General features: G+C 45.1%; 1 protein-coding gene across 2 annotated transcripts; it reads right to left on the bottom strand.

Annotated features, from left to right (window-relative positions):
* Nucleotides 1-54: 54 nt before the first annotated feature.
* TSR2 (TSR2 ribosome maturation factor) lies at nt 55-4,852 on the bottom strand. Of its 2 annotated transcripts, XM_082445222.1 has the most exons (5): nt 4,719-4,852; nt 4,465-4,555; nt 1,832-1,923; nt 1,102-1,275; nt 55-859 (listed from the first exon to the last, which is right to left on the bottom strand). In XM_082445222.1, the coding sequence occupies exons 1-5, from the start codon at nt 4,800-4,802 to the stop codon at nt 740-742; spliced, it is 561 nt and encodes a 186-aa protein (XP_082301348.1). In that variant the 5' UTR covers nt 4,803-4,852; the 3' UTR covers nt 55-739. The 2 variants fall into 2 exon arrangements, with proteins under 2 accessions (XP_082301348.1, XP_082301347.1); XM_082445221.1 differs by having other exon boundaries at nt 55-1,275.
* Nucleotides 4,853-15,917: the final 11,065 nt, after the last annotated feature.

Here is a 15,917-nt window from a genome sequence, read left to right as displayed (position 1 = left end):
AAGCTCAGCTCCCAGAAGGCTGATTCCAAGAATACTCACAGGTCAAGCCACAAATTAAACAATAAGGTATTATTTATTGAGGTCTTAAGCCTCATCCCTGGACTTCAATGGGATGAGGAGTTTGAAAAGAGGTTGAAGGAGACAGAAAACAAAGCCCAGGTCCCCCGAGCTCACTGCCTAGACAAGGTCTTAGACATCCTGAAGGAACCCAGGGCTAGAAACTGGGCTGCAGGAAGGAAGCGTTCCTGGGAGGTTCCAATTTCTGGGCAAGGGCATAGAGCTGCTCTGTGTGGGGGCGGGGGGAAGTGAGGGAGAGGTACCACAGCTACTTCCATTCACATCATCAACTAACCTCTCTTCCATGAGCAAGCTCATCTCAACATTCCTTACCCAGCGGGAATACTGGTTCTCCTGTTGGTCCTCTCCCTTCACACATCCACCTGCCTACTACCAGCCAGCGTTTAGCTTTTCCTCTAGTCACTCCCATACCCACTCATCCCTCCCTCTTCACGCTGACTGCACCCAAGTGGCACTTTGCTGGGAAACCAGGCCTCATCACTCAGACCACCCCAAGACCAAAGACCCTTGGGCTCTTCTTCCCCTGGAAGGAGCTGGACAGGGGAATGGGAGAGGGTGGAGATGGGGTAACCAGTCCAGAGGTCCATGACCCTCCAAAAAACCCCTACAAATAAGCCCCAAACAACTAGCAAACAAGGACCCAGACTATTTCCAGCCCCACTCATTTCTTTCTCCGGACAATGGTCCAGCCATCCTCCACTATATCCTCTTCCTTAATAGTCTGGGAGTCTGGACCAGGCTGGGGGCAGACCCCATCTGTAGCTGCCCCATCAGCTGCGACCTGGAGGAGAAATACAAGAGAGAGCTAAATACAACACCTCCCAACTGTGGCCAGTGGAGACCCAGGCTCTCCCAGCTTTGCCAGGACTGGCTGTGTGACCTTAGGAAAGTTTCCTGCCCTCTCTGGATAATACAACCACCACCACCATCACCACCACCCCCATCACTTCCCTGTGAAACTAGGTGATCTTCCAGAAGATTGAAAATATCTGCATCTCCACACCCAAGAGGCACCCCCTTCACCTCCATCTCCTCCACGCTGTTTGCATCATCATCCTCATCAGTCTCTCTGGCTGTCGTCAGTGCGGTGGCTCTGACCTTGCACTTTCTTTGGGTGATGAGAGAGGCCATCTCCTTCAGAGCAGCCCTATCACCCCTCTCGAAGTGGTGGAACATGGTCTGTAGCTGCTGGCTCACCTACCAAGAAAACATTCAACCAGCTTGGATTTTCTAGAGAACCTACAATACAACCAGCCCGTGTTTGCAGCAAGAGTGGGAAGGGGTCTGGAATTTTCCAGAAGAGAATGGGGCTCTTTCCTCCCCAAGGAGTTCACTAATGAAGCAATCACATATGAAGGGCTCAGTAAGGGTCTGAAGCATTGAAGGAGGGCCTCCTAGCAGGGAAGGCACTAGAACTGGGTTTGAAAGATGGAAGATGTAAAAAGGGAAGGCAATCCCAGCGGGGGCAGTAATGTTAACCAGAGCAGGGGTGGAAATGTACCTGGCCTGATGTGCCCTTGAGATGGGGGTGACGAACAGACCTAGCTGAGAATGACGTATAGAAAGAAATAAAAGAGGCAAGATTTGAAAAGCCTGGGAAGACTAGACTCAGGCAATAGGGAGTCATAGAAAGTTCTTGCACAGGACTCAAGAAAAGAATGGTTACAGCCAAAAGTATTGGTCTAAAACAGACAGCTAGGGAGAAGAAAGGCTGCAGGCAGGGAGACAGCAGTTGTATCCACGATATGCTCACCTGGGGCAGACTCCCATCCTCCACAACCGTATCAAACTCGTTTGTCATTAGCTCCCCGAGGAAGTCCTCCACCTCATCTAGCTCCAAGTCAGCTGAGTAGGAAAGGATAGGGTCCTCTCATCAAAGACCAGCCAACTTCATCACCCCTGCCCACTACTCTTCAATACCTACTTAGTGGATCCACATCTGGTTGGTGGGTAAAGGTTCAGTGAGCCTTTTATTTGCTAAAGTGCTCTGCTTTCCAGGTTTTAACATGATTTTTAAAAAGAAAAAAACCAAACACTAAATAAAATACCTAATTTCCAATCTCCTGCATTCTACTAAGCCCTCTATTCCTGCAGCATTCCATCCACACTCGACCTCTTTCATCTGGCCTATTTTAACCGGCCTCCTCTCTGTGTGACCTTGAGCATGTGACTTACTCATCTCCAAGCCTCAGTTTTCTCATCTGCAAAGTGATGTTAATAGTAACCTCCTTGAAGGTCTGTTATGAGAAGTCACCCAAACAATGCCTAGCATAGGGGAGACCCATAATCCATGTTCACTTCCATCACTCAAGGGCTGAAGTTTTTGAAATGTAGACTCTTTCCAATTGTGGTTCCACCGACACAGGAGGCCACAGACCAATGGCATAGATAAGAAGAAATGGATATAAGTACTTGCCACGATGAAATCATCACAGCATTGACCTAACATCCTATTGTGTTACTTTGGCTAAGACTCTTGGCTTCACTTACCTTATAGGCCCATGCTCTACTTTTTCTGAGTTAGAGAATAACTCAAGAAAGTCTTCCACAAAGCTCCTTGCTCTCTTCCCTCTGGGAGAGCTCATTCACCCCCTTGGCTTTCCCTAACACTCTAATATCCCCCAAATCTGTCTCCAACCCAGACTACTCTCCACCTGTTTCACAGGTGCCTCAGACCCTCCATATCCAAAGCCAGATTCATCACCTTACCCTGCAAACCTACTTCTCATTCCCCAGCGTTCTTCTATTCCATGAAAGGCACCTAAGCCACCCAGCGACTCAAACCTGAAACCTGTCTCCCTTCCCCTCCCCCTCTACAGCCAAACAATTTCCTTAGGACCACCCCTTCTTTTCCATGACTATTGCCACTGCCCTAGTTCAGGCCTCATCATTTTCTAGACAGAAACAGCTTTCTCATCAGTCTTTCCCTCTCCAGTCCATGCTCCACACTGACTACTTTCTAGCCAGAAAACCCCATCGTTTTAGATCCTGCTCATGAATTTTTAATCACCTACTGCAGTGTTTCATGTTCTGCTTCTGAGAAATAACTGTCCTGCTGGGTTTTAAGGGAAGCTATTCATAGAAAACTAATGGGAACCAAAGGTAAACAGGTTTCTTTTTGGTGATTAACCTTATCCAAGCCTTTAATATGTTAATGATTACTGTGACTCTTAAGTAAGAACTGAAAAAAAGAGCTTTTCTTATATAATTTGACTGGAGCAGCTTTTTCTTCGCTGAACATCTAACAGAACTAGTCTTCCAAAGCATGCATTTTGGCAAACACTAGCTTAAAGGACAAAAATCAAAGGCCTTCCATGTCTCACCCCTTTCCAGGGTCCCCTCCAACCCCCAATCTCCACCACTCCTCCCTTCCACACACCCACAAGCACACACACACCGTTACTCTAACACTGAGCTCCCCGCCACTTTCCAAATATAACGCATAATCTCCTCATACCACAGGACTTATTTTTGAGTGCTGCTCTCTGCCTCCCCCAGCTAGTTAACTCCTTCTCATCCCTTAAGATTCAGCCCAATCACCACCACCCCCTAACGATCTCCAAAAGACGCCTCCTTCCCAGTCTCACATTACCCAAGCACCGAGCTCCTCTTTATTAGAACACCTATCACCCTATGTGTAAACGCCTATTTACTTATCTGGATCCCTCACTAGATGGTAAACTTCCTTGCGAGAAAAGACACTGCCTAATGTCATCTCCAAGACTAAAAAACTATATGAAAAATTTTGTAAAATCATATTTTGCAAAAGACTCCCTGCAGGGCCCCTTATTCTTATACGACCCTCAAGACACACCAAAGATGTAGATCTCTGCTGTCCAAATAGTCAAATGTGGTTACTGAGCACTTAAAGTGTGGCTAGGCCAAAAAAATGAGATGTGCTAAAACTGAAAAACACCCACCAGATTTTGAAAACGTAATGCTAAAAAAAAAAGTAAAACATCTCATTAATAGTGTTTTATACTGACTACATGTTGAAGTATTTTGGATATGTTGAGTTGAATAATATTAATTTCATTTGCTTTTTACTTTATTAAAGTGGCTGCTGAAAAATTTTAAATTACGTGATGCGACTAGCATTGTATTTCTATTGGACTGCGCTGGTGGATACTTTTATATCCATTTTACAAATTATGAAACTGAGTCTCAGGGGAGTAAACCGACTTGTCCAGCCTGATATCCTGAGTCAATGGCACGGCCCGTAAGGCATTCGAACTCAGGATTCTGACTCCAAAGCCTGCATTCATTCCACCTCGCCCTCAGGTACCAACCGACAATTGCGCAAGAGGAAGTGCGGACTCACTAGGATCGGCCTCCTCCTTCCCATGCCCCCACAGAGACACATCCTAGCGCCTCACATTCACTCACCATTGCGGAAGAAGTACTCCTCCACTGCACCCCCCAGCCACTCAGCCTTCTCCTGGCTGTGCACACCCCCGAAGCCGTTCTCCACAGCGATCTGCGAACACAGGCCCAAGCCCACCACGTCAGCCCGGGAACCGGCCTACAGGGGCGCAGGAGGCCGTTGCTTACACCGCCCAACCAAGCCTCAGGCGGCTCGCCGGGCCAACTCCTGTTCTGCCCCGGTCTTTAACCTTTGTCCCAGCCGCGGCCCCGCTCACCTGCAAGGCGGGCCAGGCCTCCAGCGCCGCGCGGACAGCAACCCCGAAGAGCGATCGCGAATCTTCAACAGCGCCCGCCATCATCCGGCCGCGGAGCACGTGACATCCAGGCGGGCCAATACCTGCGCAGCACCGCCCAGGCAGAAGGAGTCGGAAGCCGAGCCTGAGAACGCAGATTCGCCTTTCCGCAGACCTGGCAGCAAGACTAGAGCAATAGAAAAGTCTGTCGAGCAATCGATGACACCACCGCCGTCACTCACATGTAATAATTAAATCTAAGGAAGCCAGGAGGGGAGGGCGGCTGAGGCCATGAGTTCCGGACCCATGGGTACTGCGCGGAAAAGATGTGGGGAACTAATTAAAGATGCACATTTCAGGCCCTAGGACAGAAGAAGCAACCTCACGTAGCATTGCCTAAAAATCTGCATTTAATAATGCATCCTAACATCTATAGAACACTCCACCCAATAACAGCAGAATACACATTTTTCTGAAGTGCACGTGGAGCATTTTCCAGGACAGACCATATGTTAAGTCTAAAGCAGGCCTCAATAGATTTAAAAGGACTGAAATCATACAAAGTACGTTCTCTGACCACAATGGAATGAAATTAGAAGTCAATAACGGAAAGACATTTGTGAAATTCACAAATATGTGGATATTAACACACTTCTAAATAACAAATGGGTCAAAGAAAAAAATCGCAAGAGAAATAAGAAAACATCTTGAAATGACTTGAAAGCTAAAGCACAGAACACCAAAATTTATGAGTTGCAGCCAAAGCAATGCTTAAATGGAATTTTATAGCTGTAAACGTCCCTATTAAAAAAGAAGAAAGATCTCAAATGAATAACCTGACCTTCCACCTTAGGAAACTAGAAAAAGAAGAACAGAGTAATCCCAAAGCAAGCAGAAGGAAGGAAATAATAAAAATTGGAGAGGAAATAAATGTAGCAGAAAATAGAAAAACAACAGAGAAAATCAGTAAAACCAAAAATCAGTCTTTTTAAGAAAGATCAACAAAATTGACAAACTTTTTGCTAGATTAACTAAGTAAAAAATAGAGAAGATTCAAATTACTGAAATCAGGAATGAAAGAGGTGACATCACTACCAACTAGTCAAAAAAGCCCATATATTGCATGGTATCATTTATATGAAATGTACAGAACAAGTAAATCTATGGAGACAGAAAATAGGTTAATGGTTGCCTAAGGATAGAGGAAGGGGGAAAATGTGGCCTGACTCCTAATGAGTATAGGGTTTCTTTTAGGGGCAATGAAAATGTTCTAGAATTAGATGTGGTGACATCTGCTGTTAGGGCCTGAGTTGTGTCCTGCCCCCAACCCCCATTCATACGTTGAAACCCTAACCCCCAGAATGTGGTTGTATTTGGAGGCAGAGCCTTTAAAGAGGTAATTAAGGTAAAATGAGGCCATGTGGGTGCACCCTAGTCCAATATGATTGGTGTCCCTATAAGAAGAGGAGATTACTGCCCAGTGGTTAGGACTCCATGCTTCCACTGCAGAGGACACAGGGGGTTCAATCCCTGGTCAGGGAACTAAGATCCCACAAGACGCATGGCATGGCCAAAAAAAAGAGGAGAGTAGGACAGAGAAACCAGACGCATCCACAGAGAGATGACCATGTGAACACACATCTGCAAGACGAGGAAAAAGGCCTCAGAAGAAACCAAACCTGCCAACACCTTGATCTCAAACTTCTAGCTTCTAGAGCTTTGAGAAAATAAAGTTCTGTTGTTAAAGCCACCAGTCTGTAGTATTTTGTTATGACAGCCCTAGCAAACTAATATAGTTGCACAACTCTGAAAATATACTAAAAACCATTTAATTGTTCATTTTAAATGGGTGAAGTTTATGGTATATAAATAATATCTCAATAAAGCTGTTTTTAGAAAAGTATTATAGGTGATTCCCTCTCACAGCAAAGGTTGCAAACTTTGGACAAGTCCATGTTAACAAACAGTACTGATACTTCTGTGTCTGGCCCTGTGCTTAGTGCTGCTGGGTCATGGGGTTTGGTCAGATGCTCAAGGAGCTTACAGTCTGGCATGCAAGATTTTCCAAGGACCATAGAATATGATCAGTGCTCAGGGTGAGTGCAGATTTTTGAAAGCCCTGAGGCAGCTAGAATTTTGCAAGCTGTTTTTAAGAAAAACAGTACAAATTTAGGAATGAAAGTGAGTATTGCTTTAGATTATAAAAGAAATTTTAAAATTTACAAATTCCAATTTAAAAAAAAACTGACAAATGCCACAAACATCCTCAAAACTAGAGAAATAAAATATTTTTATTAATTGCCTGACTAATCTCTCTACTAATTTTTCCTTTTTTTTTGGCTGCAAACACTTTGATGTCCTCCTGTAAGTAAATGACAATTATTTTATAATAACATTTTCAAGAGAGAATAAAAAGAATTCAATTGAATTCAGTTCCATTCGGTTGATCAAAATTATTTTGTTATTGGTAGTTTAGAAAAATTTCAACTTCACAGCTTGTTATTAGTAACACAAAATTTAAGACTGTTGTTAAATTTGGGAAAACTTCTATTTAGTTTCTTTTACATGTGAGCTGTAAAATTTCATGATATTTTGTCTGTTCTTGTGCAGTGACAAATCTTAAGTACTTCTCAAATTGACAGTGCTCAACAACCAGGGACTTGGAAATGGTCTGTGTAAGTGTGAGATGCGGAGGCTTAAACTTTGTTAGTTCTATGAGAAATCCATCTCTGTGCAATGCTAGAGGAAAAAGGACCACAGGAGCCCATGGGAGTCCAGCATAGGGTGTTCCTGATCCAGCCTTGGGGATTATGGCAAGCCTCTGAGAGATAATGCCTCAGACTTAAAGTTTGACAGGAATTTTGCCAGATGATGGGGAGTTTGTGTAGATGAGGGTGAGGGTGTGTTTCTAAAGAAAGAAAGAGACTTTCACGCTGAGGAAACAATCTATACAAAGAAACAGAAGCAGGGAACAACATGGTGTGTGATGATAATCATGAGCATTCCCAGACTGATCGTCTCAGGAGGCATAAACTCCTACGGGGCTCTAGAGACTCATTCCTGCAGACTCAGCAATTTAAATTGAGTTCAAAGAAGCCCAGACGAAGAAACTGAGATTAAGCATTTGCACGTGAGTTCCCAGGGCCTCAAAGTTACGTACGTGGAGAGAGTAGGTAAGATTCCGGTTACCAGTTGCAGTGTGTGTGTCTTGAGTTTTCCCACACCACCAAGCGATTCTTCAATATCAGCTGGGTGTCCTACAATTCAACTCAGTTCTGATACTATCTACCTGGAGATAGTGTCAGATTCCACAGGTTAAGGGGTCAGTCACACAAGACTGCCCCCACCACAGACGCCAATCACCAAGTCCAGGTTGTCACCTGTGCTTCTGACCCACAGGCCCACTGGTCAGAGTTCCAACGCCCCCCCTCTCACTAGAGTGGCTCACAGAGCTCAAAGAAACATTTTACTTACTAGATTATCAGTTTATTATAAAAGGATATAACTCAGGAACAGCCAGATGGAAGAGATTCATAGGACAAGCTATGTGGGAAGGGTCAAGGAGCTTCCAAGCTCTCTGAGCATGCCACTCTCCTGGCATCTCTGCGTGTTCATCAACTCTGAAGCTCTCAGAACCTGTTCTTTTGGGGTTTTATGGAGGCTTCGGTACAGAGGCACGATTGATTAGATTATTGGTCATTGGTGATTGAACTCAAACTCCAGCACCTCTCCCCTCCTAGAGGTGGAGGGGAGGGACTGAAAGTGCCAACCCTCTAATCCTGTGGTTGGTGCCACAGACAACCAGCCCCCATCCTTAGTTACCTAGGGGCTTTCCAAACGTCTCTTCATTAATGTAACAAAAGACACTTTTTATCACTCTCAGAGGAAATTCCAAAGGTTGTAGGAGCTCTGTGTCAGGAATGGGTTGAAGACCCAATTTGTATTTCTTATTATAAATCACAATATCACAGTAGACCTGCTGGAAATTCCCACACAGGGAGCCCAATTCTGGACTCCAACAAACCAAGGCCGCTGAATGAACCCTGAGATTTCATCTTGAGACTGAAGTGCAAAGCTGAGTGTACTAAGATTTCACCTTTTCTGTGCCTTGAACCCATCTAGCAGTCTGGTGAAGACAATATACCTCTTGCCAGAATAATGTTTTTAAGTGCATAAACTAAAATATAGAATTACAAAGGAAACCAATTATATTAAAATAGCAAAATAATATAAAAATTAATTGTAATATACATTTTTTTTTTTTGGCCATGCCGTGTATCTTGTGGGATCCTAGTTCCCCAACTAGGGATCAAACCCAGGACCTGGCATTGAAAGCACTGAGTCCTAACCACTGGACTGCCAGGGAATTCCCAGTATACATATTTCTTTATTAATGCATTAAATACCATGATCTACTAATGAAACAGGAGGGAAGAGGGAAGGGCACAACCTTTAAAAGAATGACGGCAGTTGAGGACATAACATAAACTGGTTAGAACCAATTAGGTCCAAGATGGCAGAATATTCGACTTCCAGTAGACCTTGAGCCTCATTATACACTCATTGTAATACAGTGCCATGACAGTTCTGAGGCCAACCATAAAAGGCCAAAAAGTGGGTGGTGGCCCAATTCCTGGAAATCTGTGCCCCCTTCCCCCCAAAATAGTTAGAATAATCCTCCTGCTCATTAGCCTATGAAATTACCCAGCCCATAAGAACTAACCACGCGGGGGACTTCCCCGGTGGTCCAGTGGGTAAGATTCCGTGCTCCCAGTGCAGGGGGCCTGGGTTTGATCCCTGGTCAGGGAACTAGATCCCGCACGCATGCTGCAACTAAGAGCCCGCATTCTGCAGCGAAGATCCCACGTGCCGCAACTAAGACCTGGGGCAGCCAAAATAAAATAAATAAATACATAAATAGATAAATATTTAAAAAAACAACAACTAACCACTCCATATTTCAGGGCCTCTGGCCTTCTGAGATGGCCTACACTCTGTCTGTGGAGTGTGGTTCTCCCAAGGCCATTCCCCCTTTTGAGACAGACTGCATTCTGTCTATGGAATGTGTACCTCTCTAAATAAATCTACTTCTTACCTATCACTTTGTCTCTCACTGAATTCTTTCTGCAATGAGACATAAAGAACCTGAGCTTCAATAAGTCCTGAGACCAGGTGTGTGATCTCAATTAAAAAACTGTAGGTTTTGTCTGGGTTCGAGTCCTGGCACGAGGGTTCAAGTCCCAACCTGAGTTGCACAGTTTCACTAACAGGTTAAATGACTACTGTGATTTCAAATTAATGATGAATGTAAACAATACTTTAAGAGATCTGCCATGAGAAATATCTGTGTATTGGTGACAAAGTCATATGTACTGCTAATACTACTGTGGTTGGTTGCCTACTTTCATTATTGAAAGAAATGTCAAGTTTCAGTGGAGGTTGGTGAAAATAAGATGTATTTTTCTAGCATCCAAATACACAGACACTCCAAATTCTATGCATGACACTTAATAAATCCATGAATCCCAGGTTAAATACTCCTAGACCCTACTCTAGAGGGAACATTTCAGGCTAGCTTAGGCCTTCAGATGAAGATGATCAGATTGATGTGTCGAAGACTGAACTCCCAAAACCTAAACCAAAATTCAATCCCCAGCATGAGACCTCAGGCAGAGCTCCAAGATTGAAATGCAGGTTGAACTGCCAAACTGAACTACTAGGGTGTAAATGCAGAGGGTGCTTCCAGATGAAACTTTTCAGACTAGGACCCCTCTTAGGATTGCAAGACAGAGCCCACCAGACAGAAATCCCCATGTAAGGTCATCACATTGAGATACCCTAGGCATGACTCCTCAGGCTAAAATACCCCAGACTGAGCCCCCAGTATCTGAGCCTCCCGAAATTGGCCAGACCCGCCACCCAGACGGAGCCTTGAGCCTAGCACTCACTTGGTGAGAGACTCAGTCATATCTTAGACCAAAAATCAGGCTCCCATATTGAATTCTCAGATGTCTCAAGAGTGAACCGTCAACATTTAAACCCTCAAAGTCAGGTTCCCCATAATGAACCTCTAGGCAGAGCCACAGGACTAAGACCTCAAGCTTAACTCCTTGAAGGAGAATGGGGGTGGTATCTTGGAAGTGAGACCAAACTGAGTTCCCAGAAGGACCCCTTACACACTGAGGCCACAGATATGCCCCCACTGAAAATACAGACTGAGCCCACGTTCTGAAACAGATTCCCTCAGACTGAAAACCTAATGTCTGAGGTCCCAAATAACATACCCAGAATGAGCCCTAGAGGGAATCCCCAGAGGGAACAACCAGTATGCATCCCATGGTAGCCATGAGAATGCATCTCATAGACTTTAAACTTCAGGATGCATAATTGATCAAGAGCCCCAGCTGCTGTGTTCTGAATTCCCCTCATTTGTGCAGAGACCATACTTCCCACGAGCTACTCCCAGCCAATGACTGAGTGTGGCAGGGATACTTGGGTGACTTTGGTTCAAGGAATCCCACACAGTCTTGCCAAACCTCCCTTGCACTGCACAGCAGTCTAGGACACTTTCACTCAACCTTCCCTCTTTCTCTCCTTAGTCTGGGTCAGATTGCATTATGTTCCAATGGTTCTCCCAGCCTTCCATGGCACCCACCCCATTTTCTCTCATTGGCATTTCCCCTGATAAAATTGTTGCTCACTTTTGTGACACTAATCCCATCTTAGTGTCTGCTTCTCAGAACTAACACAAGCTCCCAGGCATGAGACTGTGAGGTTAATCGCTCCAGACTGAGCTGCCAATGTCTGAGACCCACAACTCCCATTTTCAGAATAAGTCTACAGATTGAGATCAGAAGCCAGCATGCTCCCAGATGAGCTTCCAAGGTCTCAGCCTCAAACTAATAACCCAGTCTGAGTCCTCAGGTTTGTATGGAAGAGGGAGCAACCCAGGTGGACCCCAAAGGCTGCCAGATGGAACTCCCACTCTGAAAACTTTAGGCTTATGTTCACAGAATTAGCTGCCAAGACTGAGCGCCCAGTCTAAGTGCCCCAGAATGAGCTCCTCTTAACTGACCCCCCGAGAAAGCTCCCACACAGCCCCCAGACTGAGCTACCAATGTCTGAGCTTTCAAGACATATGCCAAAAAATGAATCCTCAGACAAGTGACCAGAGAGGGGGTCCTAACAATCCAGACTGAGGACCCTACCCTGAATCTGAAAAGTGATGACTGAAGGCTAATCCCCAAAACTGAGCTGGTTTCCTTAGCTTGAACCTCCAACCTCTGGGCCCACAAAACAAACCCAAAGCCCAGAATGAAGCATCAGACTGGTGATACAGAAGCTCAGACAGACCCTGGACTGAGTCCCCAGGTAGAACCCCAAGAATCAGACTCCTAGACTGAACTCTTTTTTTTCTTTTTTTTTTTGTCCTCACAGCGCGGCATGCAAGATCTTAGTTCCCCAACCAGGGATCAAACCCGCACCCACTGCAGTGGAAGTATGGAATCTTAACCACTGGACCACCAGGGAAGACCCTGAACTCTCATATTGAAATACTAGAATGACCCCCAGTCTGAGCACCCCCAGACTAAGCCCCTTATAAAATGAAAACCAAGAATGGGATTCTATAGACTGAATCTACCATATTGTCTACAGACTCAGAAATTGAACTGAAGCCTTTAGAGTAAGTTTCTAGACTAAGGTCCCCCAACTGTGATCATGAAACTGATTCCCCAGAATGAACTTCCAATCTCTTAGACTCTAAATTCATACCCCCAGAATTAGTACCCAAAACTGTATCCACAGAACCAGGGGCTCAGACTGAGAAACCCAGGTTGAGACACCTGTGTAGCAAGACTGCTAGCTTAACACTCCAATTTACATTCTCCCTTTCCTCCTTTGGAACAGAATCCATGTTTTTAGCTGAGTGGGCAAAAGTCCAGCTAAAAGACTCCATTTCCTAGTCTTCCTTGCAACTGGGTACAGCCATGTGATACACGCTTTGGCCAATGAGATTTAAGTGGAATAGAGGGGCAGTTCCTTGGGACTGTTTTTACCTGAGAGAAATAAAGGCTTTTGTCTTGTTCAAGCCATCCTTATATGGTGGTTTTCTGTTGCTTGCAATCACATCTTTGATGAGATGCTGAGCCCTCCCGGGTGGGGGGTGGGAGGGTGATGTCTGAGCCACAGTGAGTCAGCACTCTAAACCCAAATCCTCATGCTGAGCACCCAACAGTGAATGATCCAGATAGAGCTCCTGAGTGACCAGTACCGTGAGACTGATCCCTGATACTAAGTTAGTAGTGCCTGAGCCCCTAGACAGCAACCATAAGGTAGGTGACCAAACAGTTTCTAGGTCAAACCCCCAAAATGATGTCCCCAGAACAAATACCCTGCCTGAGCTCCCTGAAGAAGTTCCCCAGGTTGTGTACAAGAGATTTAGTTTGCAGAATGAAGTTTCAGATCCCCATACTGAGGCCACACTGAGCCCCCCACCAAAATGAATCTCAGAGTACATCAGAGTAACATCAGAATAAACTGCTAGATGGAGCACCAGTCTCTCACATCCAGAGTGAGCCCCTTGACTGTGCCTGGTAGCCAGAGTACCCCAGTTGATGCATACAAATTGAGTTCTCCAGAGTATAATTCCCAGATAGAGCTCCCCGAAACTGATCTGCCAAACTGAGGTCCCAACTTTGAGTCCCTCTGGCTAAGACTTCAGATTGACTTATTTGCAATGATAGCCCTAGGTGGCCCACTCGGGTTGTTCAGATTGAACCCAAATATAGGTGTGCAGAGTGACTGCCTGGACTAGACCCCTGAACTGATTTTTTCAGATTGAAATCTTCAGACGAAACCCCTATACTGAAACTGAGATAACCAGTGACAATATTGAAACTTATCTGAGCCCTATGTTCCTGGAAAGCAGCATGGTCCAAAAATTCTCGCTCTCTTTTGTGCTCTGAGAAAGGGCAAAGGACTTCCCTGCTCCCGTGTAGTCCAAGATAAGGCTCAGCTCCACCTTTCTTCAGTGACTCAGATAAGACCTGTCTCTCTCATTCCTCATCACGCCATAAGGCTCCCAGACCATCTACCCTTGTCTACTTACCTCCATAGAATCCCAGTCTCCCTTCATATTCTTTGAGACATTTCTCCATAGTGTACAGTTTCTCTATTGTACTATCCTGAATAAAATCATCTCCTTAATTATCCAGTGCATTTTGTCCTTCACACCAATCTCAGTCCCCACATTGAGGTACTCAGATCCTCAGAGAAACTGCCTCACTCATTCATTCATTCATTAACCAAATATTGATTGAGTGCTGAATGTGTGCCAGGCACTGCACTAAGCACTGGGGAGCTAACATGACAGACAAAGGTTCTGCTTTCACAGGGCTTACAATGTGAATGAGGATAACAGGGGAGGGAGGAAGAGTTTTTAATAGGATGGTCATGGAAAGCACCTCTGTGGATATAACATTTAAGCTGTGCTCTTTTTTTTTTTTTTTAACATGTTTTTTGTTTTTTTTAAATTTTATTTTATGGCTGTGTTGGGCCTTCATTTCTGTGCGAGGGCTTTCCCTAGTTGCGGCAAGTGGGGGCCACTCTTCATCGCGGTGCGCGGGCCTCTTACTATCGCGGCCTCTCTTGTTGCGGAGCACAGGCTCCAGACGCGCAGGCTCAGTAATTGTGGCTCACGGGCGTAGTCGCTCCGCGGCATGTGGGATCCTCCCAGACCAGGGCTCGAACCCGTGTCCCCCGCATCGGCAGGCAGATTCCCAACCACTGCGCCACCAGGGAAGCCCCTTAAGCTGTGCTCTTAAGGAGGAGATGGAGGACAAGGAAAATGGTTCCAAGAAAAGGAACAACAGGCATAAAGGCCAGGGAAACAGAACTTAGTATGAGATGGAAAGAGCTACAGGAGATGAGGTGGGTGACACCGGCAAGGGCCTTGTTAGTCATGGCAAGAAGTTTGAATTTTATTTGAAATGCAGTGGAAAATGTTCTATGCAGGGTGATAAAATGATGTGATTTACTTTTTTTGAAAGACGACTCTACCTACTTGTGTGGAGAAGGAATTATAAAGGGGCAAAAGTGGAAGCAGAGAGACGATTGGGAAATATATAATGGGAAATATATAATTGGGAATTATAATAATTCAGACAAGACACAATGGTGGTTTGGTGTATGTTAGTGATAGTGGAGACAGAGAGATGCGGACAAATTCAAGATAAATTTTAGAGATAAAACCAATAGTACTCCATAATAAGTACTATTGAGTGTGGAGGAGGTGAGGGAAAGGGATGATTCTCAGCTTTTTTTTTTTTGGCCGCGCCCTGCAGCTTGCAGGATTTTGAACCCACGCACTCAGCAGTGAAAGCACGAGTCCTAACCACTGGACCACCAGGGAATTCCTGATTCTCGGCTTTCTGAGTAGCTGGTTATTGTGTTGTAGGGAAAATGGGGCACAAGAGGACGGTCATGTCCCAGGTCTCTGGTGAGTCCCTGGGACGGGCTGCCAAGTGAGGGTCCTTGGCTTCGTGTAGGAAAGAATACAAGAGCAAGCCATAGCAAAGTGAAAGCAGGTTTATTTAGAGAGATGCACACTCCACAGACAGAGTGTGGGCCATCTCAGAAGACAAGAGCGACCTGAAGTGTGGGGGGTGGTTAGTTTTTATGGGCTGGGTAATTTCATAGGCTAACAAGTGGGAGGAATATTCTAACTATCTTGGAGAAGGGGTGGGGATTTCCAGGAGTTAGGGTACCACCCACTTTTTGGCCTTTTATGGTTGGCCTCATAACTGTCGTGGCACCAGTGGATGTGTCATTTAACATATGCTGATGTATTACAATGAGAATGCAGTGAGGCTCAAGGTCCACTGGAAGTCAAATCTTCCACCATCTTGAGCCTAGTTAGTTCTAACCAGTTTATATCATATCCTCAATGGCTATGTCATTCCTTTAAAAGTTGTGTTCTGCCCCCCTTCTCTCCTGTCTCAGTTGTACTGAGATAGGGAAAGGAAGCAGGAAGAACAGACTTGGGGGAAATATCAAGATTTCTGTTTTAGACACAGTCAATTTGAGCTGCCTGTGAGATATTCAAGTGCAGATGATAAGGGGGCAAGTGGGTCTACAAGCTCAGAGAATGTCAACATTTAGAAGCCAGCAAAGGAGAATGAG

The sequence above is a fragment of the Balaenoptera physalus genome, assembly GCF_965194825.1.
Source record: "Balaenoptera physalus genome assembly, chromosome: X".
Classification (NCBI taxonomy): domain Eukaryota; kingdom Metazoa; phylum Chordata; class Mammalia; order Artiodactyla; family Balaenopteridae; genus Balaenoptera; species Balaenoptera physalus.
The sequence above is the reverse complement of the archived record's forward strand: the minus strand, read 5'-3'. Positions and strand labels throughout refer to the sequence as shown.